The sequence below is a fragment of the Egretta garzetta genome, unplaced genomic scaffold, assembly GCF_000687185.1.
Source record: "Egretta garzetta isolate BGI_Z169 unplaced genomic scaffold, ASM68718v1 scaffold94, whole genome shotgun sequence".
Lineage (NCBI taxonomy): Eukaryota > Metazoa > Chordata > Aves > Pelecaniformes > Ardeidae > Egretta > Egretta garzetta.
Window position 1 is genome coordinate 3,245,781 of NW_009259683.1, and position 10,836 is coordinate 3,256,616.

Sequence of the window (10,836 nt, forward strand, 5' to 3'; positions counted from 1 at the left end):
TGAGTTAGAACACTCAGTTCCTGAAAACATTTCTTTTCAGAGTGGAAGCGCTGACTGATGTGTAAATCTAATTAAATTCAATTACTGGTTTGCTACCATGTGAAATTTTACTGTATTGCAAATATTTTTCCTTATAACTTGAAAAAAAGTGGTGATAGCCATAGATTTTACAAATCCCAAGCTCACACATTTTAATTTACAGAAACAAAGTCATGCAGAAGAAATCACTGCTGTCTGGTTTTGGAATATTTTATATGCCCGTCCCTAGACCCATTCTTGAATGCATTTTGCCATGAGATGTATAATTAAAATCTGAGTGTGCTTTCATGTGCATTCTCACAGATGGTATTTTTTGTTTGTTAAAGGAAACAGCTCAGGATGTTCTAAGATTAAAATATATACATATCTAAACTATAATTGGAGAATGAAAAAGTTTTATGGAGGTTATGTTGGATGTAAGACTGTTATTTAAAAATACATATTTATACACAAAGTCCGGGCTCTCACACTGGCAAACAGGAAAGTGAGTAATATTCACTAATAGCAGTAATAGTGACTAAAGAAATTTCCATTTATGTATTTATATAAATTAATGTCTACTTGAAACAACAGCAGCATATGTTATGTATCATCAATATCAAAATAAGTCCCCATCCCTGGAAGCATTCAAGGCCAGGTTGGATGGGGCTCTGAGCAACCTGATCTAGTTAGCGGTGTCCCTGCTCCTGCAGGGGGGTTGGACTAGATGACCTCTAGGGGTCCCTTCCAACCCAAAACATTCTGTAATTCTATGATTCTAAGTCAAACAATGAAGGAGCAAAATTTGTTGAAGTAACGTATTTATTTGATAAACTAGATTTATATATACACTTGTTTGCCTAATCATAAAACATAGTGTGCATTTTTTGTATACATATGTATCTGTGTGTAAACTATCATTAGTGTAAGAAGCAGTAAGTTCTACATTCCTTGGCTTTGGTATGTGAGTACCCTCTCTTTAATGTTGTCCTTTTCATTTCCATTCTTTAAATAAAAGCCTGGAGTTACAATTTAAAAATTTGTCATTAACATACAATGCTTTTTATTAAAGGTTAAAACAACTGAGTATTGTATTCAGTTACCATAATCATTACCTTCTAGTTTCTGTTTCTTATTTAACAAATATTTTTATATTTGTTATCGAGTTTTATATTTGTTATCGAGTTCAGGACTCCATCATCCGACAGCATCAAGCAAATAATGCTGTAGAGACTGATGCTAATTGCACACAGAGTAGCAAACCAGAGTCCTATCTATCAAAGCAGTATAAAATTTACTCTGTAATTTTTTTTTAGAATTCTCTGAAGTATGGTAATAAATGATGGGATAAATGGGTAGAAATATGCTTTTAAAATTTGTATTGGTTTAAATTGTTTCAAATTTCAGATTCTGTTACCTAAAGGGAACTGTGATAAAGTTTGTTTGTGTGTGTGTGTGTGTGCTCATATGCATTTTGTGAATCCTTATCTCACCTAATAATTAGATTTGTAAAACACAGATTCTCACAACTGGGCTAATCATCACTTTAGAGTCTACGTACTTGAAGAATTCTAGGGCACAAATCATCTCTTCCTAAAGTACATGTCTAGTATAGGTCTGGTGAATCACACCGTAGAGAAGTATGTTTTTCTTCAGTAATTATAAAAGGCTCACCTGTACCTAACTGAACTGTAGTCACCTAAAGTCAGGTGAGAGTAATCCAAGCCATAATGTCTAAATATCATTTTTTGCCTGTTGCATAGTAAGAACTTCCAATATTTACGAAGTAAGTAGGGAAGGATTTTCCTAAGTTAGTCCTAACTCATTAGTGATCAACGTTTCTAATTAATCACATGACATTTTTTACAGTAGTTGAGAGGTTCAGAATGGATTTTCCTTCAGCTGTCTAGAAATGTGTACTTTTGAGCTGGAACCAAAGACATTCTCTTTCTATCTCAAGTGAGAAGCTTCTAAAAATGAGGGTGGGAAGGAGGGTAAGAGAGGTTTACTACAGTGCATGTAAAAGCCTTACTTTAAATGTAGACAGCAATACCAACCAAGTTACAGCTATAACACTGCGTTCTATTCTACTAAGAAAGGTGTGTATGAACTTAGCACCACAGTAACGCATAACAGACTGAAGAATGCAATTATTAATTACTGTCAGTCAAAAGATGTACCGAGGAACAATGCTGATGTGCTTTGTGATTATTAAGAAGGTAAATGATAAAGAGAAATATGCTATTCTGCAGAAACAGAAGTCAGCAGCTTGGCAGATGCAAGAGCATCTAACTACCAGTCAAATCAAAACACCAGTCTACTTGCTGGCATCACCTTGTACATCTAGGATTGTAAATGGCCAGATTTGATTACCCTCTTTCTCTCTCCAGTATTTTAAGAAAACAAAATGCTTAGGGGGCATTCCCAGTAGATTAATCATGTGGATTTCTTTTCTTTTGTAGTAGTATTTTTATATATTGGTCTACCTAGTTTCTGCTTCAGGAGTAACAATCAGTTTAGGACAATGAAAGCTGCGTGAAGATGAGTAGTGGTGGGTGCTACTGTTTCAAACTCTCCATCTCCCAAAGAACAAAAAAAAATCCAACACACCCATAAAAAAAGTTTGTGGAGAAGCCATTAGGCTGCTACATCCTTCCTAAGCATATAGAAGAGATGGGAGGAAACAGCAATCCATTGAGTATGAACACAGGAGGCAAAACCTAGTCTCTATGTAAGAGGAGGGACTGCTGGAAGGGACAGCTACCTTTATATGCCAATTTATTCCTTTTCAAGAAAGAAGTGAGCAACGGAGGGGGCAGTTATTATTATTCTTTACCAAACCTCTGCAGTTGCAAAAGCATCTTCCCTTTTTTCTGGTTTAGTAGCTTTCCCCCTTCTAGCTGAGTAACAGGGCTGGGGATGGAATCTGGTCATGGAAGAAAAGATGGTCACTCTGCTGTGGTTACGTGCCTCATTTCTGTCTGCCACCAAATTTGTTTCATAAAGTATTTGTGCATCCTTTTATTTGGTTGCCAGCCTCAGTTTCTTCTGTGTCAATTCTGGATGCCTCTGGTGTAGGGGTCCCTAAATGGGCTACAGAAATGTTTTTAAAAGTGATAACTAACTCATGCTGGTCTTCACTTTCAGAAAGCAGGGACTTGAATGCACTGTTGTTTAATTGTAGCAGTTGTGGTAAAACAGTCTAGCAGAATTCCCATGTCCTTATGCAGTCTTTCTCAGAAATGTAATTAAATGCAATATTCTAGTGTTCATGAAAAGTATTCTTACCTTGCCTGATTTGAGGATACTGTCTTTCTAAAATAGTGCTTTAATCATGAAATGACATTCTCTGTAAAAATCCATCCTGAACTGATAGTTCCCTCATGATCTCTTGTATTTACATTTACTACAATTAATTCTTCAGCCAGCTTATTCCTGAGTTCGTTATTATCCTTTCCGCCACAATCTCTGGTATTACTAGATCCTCACAGATATCTCTGTGTATTTTTGAGTTTTCTTTGTTAGTCTTCTCTTCCTAAACTTCATAGGGCAGGCCTGAATAACAGTCCTTCAGAAATAATCTCTTCAAACCCCTAAATTATGTCGATTGCCATCTGCTGTAATGCACTTTTGGTCTCAGCTGTGTCCTTCCTTTACAGTAATATGATTAGTACAAGTGCATACAAGTTTCCAAATGTTGGTCTACTGTTACCCCCACCAGGTGCCAGGAAAACGTTACACCCTTCATCCCAATGCCTTGCTCAGGACTTCAGCATTGCTGCATTTAAGCCACGGCACCTCCTCTGCCTTGGCTTTTGATTCAGGTCCTTCATCTAAGGATTTCAAAGCACCTTTCTAGCCTGAATTAGCTCTGTTTCTGTGCTTACCTGTCATCACCTCTGTGAGATGACCACCGTAATTATTAACACTAATAGTTTTATCTGAAGTAATTTATTGTAATTCCTTATGTTGTTTCTCCATGGCAGGCTTTACAACAGCCTAAATATAACTGGTCTAAAGTTTAGCATTGTAGCTCAGACTTGGGAAGCAGGAAAAACAAAAATTTGCTTGAAGAAAAGTTACCTGCAATCCATGTGATTTCATTTGAAAACTGACGATACTATAGCCTTTATTTCAGCAATCTAGCCTGAGGCCTACTCTTGTTGTCTTTTTAAGTATTCTTCCGTTTTTCTTTGTCCAACTTTACCTTTTCCTTTTGTTTTTGTATTCTAGCTTTCCAGATTTTTTTTTATTTTATTTTTTATTGCTCCACATAGCTGGGCGTGGATTGGGGTGGTTGCTTTATGAAATATTTTTTGCCATCTTGTTACTTCTTCAGTAAGCATGAAAACACTTTTTTTTGTGCACTTATTCATTAAAGTACATCCCACATAACCACTCTAATTCCTACTTCCAATGGCCAAGGAGCATGATGCACACTGGAGAGTTGCTTGGAATAGTTACAGATTGTAAATATTTACATCTTCCTGGATTATATGTAGATAACAGGATTTTTGCAGAAGCTTTTTTCACTTATTCTCACACTGGTTCCACTTTATTCTATTTCCCTTAAAGGATATTTGCCCTGCCAGAGTATCAAATGATTTCATGATTTTAAAGTTTATTTGAGACAGCTACTAAAGACAGTGAATGGCCTAAATATGTTGCATCACAAAAGATGATAGTAAGGTATGTTGGAGCTGGCTTACTGCTCAAGAAAATTAGGATACTGGTTTTCATGTTAGTTGTGAGATACTTTGATAATCTTGTCATTAAAATGCTAATAATTTTTCAAATATTCATGAAGTATTGAACCATGGTGTATATGCTCCCTCTGGCATACTTTTCTTTCTTCCATTTTATTCCAGTTTAGAACTGGAAATTTTATAAACTATTTTAACGTATTGTAGCTCTTGTACTCTTCCTTTGCCCAACTTTCATCTTGAGAAAAATGAAAAGCAGAGCTAAGCACTATTTGTGAAACTGCAGGGCAGACTGATGATGCAGTTACAGTTGCCAACCTAACACAGATTAAAAAAAAATGGGAACATGTCATATAAAGTATGTCTTTTACCTATGGGGATTTGATCTTCAGTGCTTATTTTTCCAGAACCTGAATCAAATTAATCAACAGAAAACTGTTTGCAGAAGTTTTAGTTTGGACTGATTTGGTTTTTTGAGGGGAGAAGAAATGTCTGCTTGGATTTTTTTATCCTGCTCCTTTTCTAAGTGTTCCTCGCAAGTTTTAGATTCATTGGTGAAGGACTGACAATTGGTGGAGCACAGTCTTAGAGTTAAGTTATTATTGGGATGCTGTGCCACCTGGGACCAGGATGGTCTTTGGGGCTGCTAGGTTTGGCAGTAACAGTCTGTGTGCAGGAAGGAGAGGGTGGATCAGTTGTTGCCTCTCGTTCTGTCTCCTTTCATTCTGCTTCAACTCAACTGGTTTTCATGACATGGAGGAGGAGAGGAACTTGATCAGCTTAGGCAGTTGGGACCATTCTTACATGGTACATAATTTTATCTGGATTAGATTTTCCAAGTCATTCATTTTCAGTGGATTGGCTGCATGTAGGAAGTTGACAATTAAAACAATCTGCCATTGTATTTCATTCTTGCAGATCTCTAGTTTTCACAATGTTAAAAGGGATTACTTATTTAAATATAACTGGTGATATCATCATATCTGTGTAGCGAACTGGTGTTCAGAATTTTGGTTGCAAAACAAATGTAACAAGTCTTTAGAAGTCTTCTCACTCTAGCAGCACCCACAATTCACAGAGCGGTGGGAAAGCAGACAAGGGTGGCGCTGTCTTACCTAAAATCATTTCTAGAAGACCAGCAACTGAGATTCTCCGTGCTATATTGTTTACTTCTGCTGTATTTCTTCATTTTCAGCTTTCCTGAAATGCAGTATTTCCAGCAAGAGAATGTGAGGAAAATTCTTACAGATGTTCTGTTCTGCTACGCCAGAGAAAATGAGCAGTTGCTTTATAAACAGGTAATGAAAATACTGTACAGGTGGCATTCATTGACTCAACATCTCCTATATGGTTTGACAATAATGTAGTTCTGTTGTATCCAAAGTTGTATCATAATGCTAAAGTAATCAAAGAGCTCCTTGTCAGCTGGATAGTAAGAAAAGTAAGCTCATTGAATAACATATGGTTTTTCCTCATAAGACAGTCCCTCAGATTGTTTTCTTTAAGGTTGCTAAGTTGTCTAATTTCAAATTTCTTAATAAACAACATCTCTTCCTTCAGTGTTTGGTAAGAAAGAAAAAGAAAAGAAAGGTTTTCTGTGCTTTTGTAAAGAAAGAAAATATGCAGCACGATTAAAAATGGTACTGAATAAACAAAAAAGGCAAATAGTGACTTCTGAAATTTAGGCAAAGTTACTAGTTTAAGTTTTATGTAATATTTAAAATTCTTCCTCAAAGTGCTGAAGGCATGCAGTACATTAGTGAATAGATCCTTTATCTAACCCTGTAGCACCCAAACACAATGCAGCTGACAAATGCCTCTTGACTGAAGGATAAGCGTGCTACAAATACCACTTTTACAGTTTTACCTGAAGAGAGCCTGCTCAAACCATTTTGGATAAAATGGTAAAGAAAGCCTTAAAGCTGCACTAACTATGCATCTGCATGGGATGCAGGCTAAATTAATTTAGCATTTTTTCTGGAGGTTTTGAAGTGGGTGTAAGCTTGATACTAAATTAATGTAGCAAGACCAATACACAGAGTTATCAACATAAGTATATTTGTATTTGTTTCTCCAGGCTACTAACTGTAGGGTGAGTAGGAACTGACAGACTGAGGGATACCGCATGCTTGGACAAAAGATAAGCTGTAGAGCAGCAAACTTCACACAGACAAAAACAATTCATGACAAAAACCTGGAGATTCAGTAAATGTGAAGATTTTTAAAAGACACTGTATGCCTTCAGGCATGGGCTGTGACCACCCTGCCCTCAAGCCAAGAAATTGGTGGTGTTCCATGAAAAGACCAACACATAAGTTGAAGGAACAGTTACTTCTGAAGAACTGTCTTACAGTTTATATCAAAAATCGAATATATAGTTATCAAACATATCAAATCTCCATCAGCTGTTTATTTCTCATGTTTGACAGACTGTAAGCAAGGGACAGTCTTGAATGATGAAAGGAAAAAATTACATTTGTGAGCTGTATCTTCAAGGGCACTGCTGAAGAAAACAGTTCAGCAGTATTCAGCCTCCCATTTCTAGTGAATATAGGCCAGAGTGCTGATGATGGGAAAATGGAAGAACACATTCCAGCTAATTTAGTCTATCATTTATTGAACAAGAAGTATTATTTTACTCTTTGATATGACTTAAAAGGACTTAATTACCCTCTGCTCATATTTAAAATCCTCTTGATTCCTTACCAAGAAATAATACCTTTCTACATAAGGATGGAATATTTAGCCAGATCAAATTTAAAAAAAAAAAAAGCCCTGAGTTTCATCACAAGCTGTTAAAGCTATTATTTTCTACTAGGTGACACCCCGTTTAACATAGACCATATTGTTAATAGTTATGGGATTTTATTGAATTAATGAGACTGTTATCATGTAGTAGAATGTCTTGCTGAGTTAATTGAAACTGCAGAGATTATATAAATGGTATTAATGAACTTTGACTGCCTGATGCCTCAGCTTTAATAAAGACTGCTTGGTGGGCTAAATGAACATAGGCAGATAAAAGAACAGGTTCAATTTTGCGAGCCTACGGGCTGTTGACAAAGAAAACTTCTTTACTTCTGTTTTCAACTGGTGTGCATCAGTAGTGCAGTAATTCCAGGAAGGGTTTGCCACAGGACTAAGGGGAGAGGTGAAGTGCAGAAAATGAAGTGAATTTGGATCATGGAAAACTGTTGATATAATCTCTCTAAAGTGTGTTCAGTATATCGCCCAGGTCTTGTGGTGCTGTGCTGTTGTGGTTTAACCCAGCAGGCAGCTGAACACCACGCAGCCACTCACTCACTCCCCCCCTCCCCAGTGGGATGGGGGAGAGAATTGGAAAAAAGTAAAACCAGTGGGTTGAGTTAAAGGCCGTTTAATAAAACAGCAGAGGGAAATAACAACAACAACAATAATAATAATAATAGTAATAATAATAATATACAAAACAAGTGATGCACAATGTAATTGCTCACCACCTGCTGACTGATGCCCAGTCAGTTCCCAAGCAGTGATTGCTGCCCCCAGCCAACTCCCCCCCAGTTTATATACTAAGCATGACATGATATGGTCTGGAACACCCTTTTGGCCAGTTGGGGTCAGCTGTCCCAGCTTCTTGTGTCCCTAGCAGAGCATGAGAAGCTGAAAAAGTCCTTGACTTAGTGTAAGCCCTGCTTAGCAACAACTAAACCATCAGTGAGTTATCACCATTATTCTCATCCTAAATCCAAAACACAGCACTATGCCAGCTACTAGGAAAAAAATTAACTCTGTCCCCACCAAAACCAGGATATGCGCCAAGTCTACAAAATAGCAAATGACTGGTTTTCCTCTCTTGTTGTGGACATGTGTCACTTCTATTAGGAGCTTTTCTTTTTTCTTACCTCATTATAAAAGGGTGGGTTTGTTTGGGTTTTTTAAAATTATTGCTCCTGTTAGCTTATTAGTAACAGTCCTGCTTTTTTTGTCCCTATGTCCCTCTCTTTTTAGATAACATTTCTTTCATGTCCATCAGTACCTTCTCTGAAGTAGCTAATAGGAAGTAGAGTTTGTGGTGGTGATAGGATGGGTTTTTTTCCTCTTTCAGCAAATACCTATGTTGCAGTCAATATTCCTACTGGTTTTACTGGTTTTGGTTTTACCATTGACTCAAGCCCCACTTTCCATAATAATTTCCACTATGTCAAAGCCTAGCATATTTTCTTGAAAATAATGAAGGTTACCATTAATTCAGAAACATCAGATCACCTCCAAGATGCTCTCTCCACAGTGACCTGAATACAAAGCGCAAATTAAGGAGTTTGTCTTCATACTCAGTATCTATCAAGGGACTGGTCCCGTTGTTCTTTGTGAGAATTGCTCTGTCTCGTTTGTATAACCACATACAAGAGTTACGTTTGGTATTAGAATTATAACACTTGGCCAGTAAATGAAAACTTACTTACACTTCTGTTTGTCAGCATCTGTGCAGGACCCCATGTTTCTCTTTCAAAATATTTGGAAAAAGTTAGAGTTCCTTGACAATTTGTATGCTTATAAATGTAAATAAAGCATAGCTGCACTTTACAACATTTTATTGAAACTATTACATAGCATCAGCATATAGTCTTACAAGAAATCAATAATGTTTGTTTAATATGCATATATGCATGGAAGTTGTCTCTGTAGTAAGGTTTGTGGTTTTTTGACCAGTGTGAAGTAACATCTTGTTTGATGAGGAAAAAGATATTTCTGTCCCTAGTCAAATGCAGTAGAATGTTGTGAAGCTGTGTTACAGATTTTAAAGACAGAATCCTCACTGGGATCAATGAATTTTTAAATAGCAGCTGTAAATATAAATCTAAAGAGAATAGTATATTGTACTTAAGAATATGTAAAAATTACTCTGAGCATTCTTCTGTAAGAGTGGTGCCAAAATTCTGGTCCTAGTTGCACTGAAAAGAAATAGTGACAATTAAGCTAAATCACTAGGCTAACTATTGTTCGCTCATGGTTTGATTGCCCTTAGAGCAGTCAGTATAATTTTGAAATGCATTGATTCACTTTTCATTGTAGAAATGCTATATTTCTGGTTTTCTTTCTAAACCATAGACTGAATTATGAAATCAATATTTTGTTGTAGCTGGGAAGTGTCATAAAATTATCTGAGCACTGTCAACTTATTTATTAACACTAAAGAGTTTTAGTAAACTGCAGCATTGAAAAAATATGTGTATGCATATTACACTGGTGGCTTTTCTTGCCAAGCTAAAAATCTCTAAACATTTGAAGTACGCTTGTAACTGAAAGATCAGAGGTATCTTTTTGAAATCCTGATATTTCATCATCTGTTTGTTTTGTTTTGTTGTATGTGGGCAGCCACATTATGAGTCTACTTTATTATAAATCTGATATATTATTATGTTGGAAGAATGCATGATGTGCTTTTATCTTTTATAACTAATTCTTATTTTATGTCCTCTTTCTTTTTCTTCAGCTTATATGTTTACAGCTTAGGTGGTAGTTTTATTAGATAGTCAAGTTTTTGTCATTTCCATTTCTCTTATTTCATGTTAATGTATCAGGACGAATAAAAGATTAGACATGGAGCTGTTAATTAACTGAGGGCTGTGAGTATGTATGAAAGTATAACCCAGGTTATCTACAGTTTATTTAAATATTTTTGCCACTTATATTTATTGTCTAATCCTGGACCTAGGTCCCTATCTCTCCTATTCCTTTCCTTCTTGGTATGACGATAAGACTCTCAGAAATCTCAACTTGTCAATCTGTAATCTAGCCTTCCATCACTGAAGTGCTCCCCTCATGTCTTTTGTATGGCTACACCCAAACCTGTAGCTTGCATGGTTCCTACCTGCCATCCTAGTCCCCCGCTGGGAGCCCAACACCCCTGACATAACCAAGTTCCCCAGTTACAACACCCCAGATCCTCCTTTTCCCTGATCTCATCTGAGGCAAGGGGCTGAATATCTGCTGAAGATGAGGTTTCATTCTGCAGGCTATAGTTTTACCTGCCAGTGTGTTGCTGCTTGCCAACTAGATTGCTTGTGTCCTGAAGCGTTCTGCTTCTGATAACCAATTGACAAGCCCCAGGTGAATCAAAGCAAATCAAGAC

The 10,836-nt window shown here is 36.7% G+C and overlaps 1 protein-coding gene across 1 annotated transcript in view; it reads left to right on the plus strand.

Annotated features, from left to right (window-relative positions):
• The window catches only part of TBC1D5 (TBC1 domain family member 5), a 294,668-nt gene that overhangs the window by 150,986 nt on the left and 132,846 nt on the right, over positions 1–10,836 (plus strand). Inside the window, 1 exon segment of the mRNA XM_035894107.1 lies at positions 5,917–6,019. Within this exon segment, the coding sequence (XP_035750000.1) occupies positions 5,917–6,019 (103 nt within the window).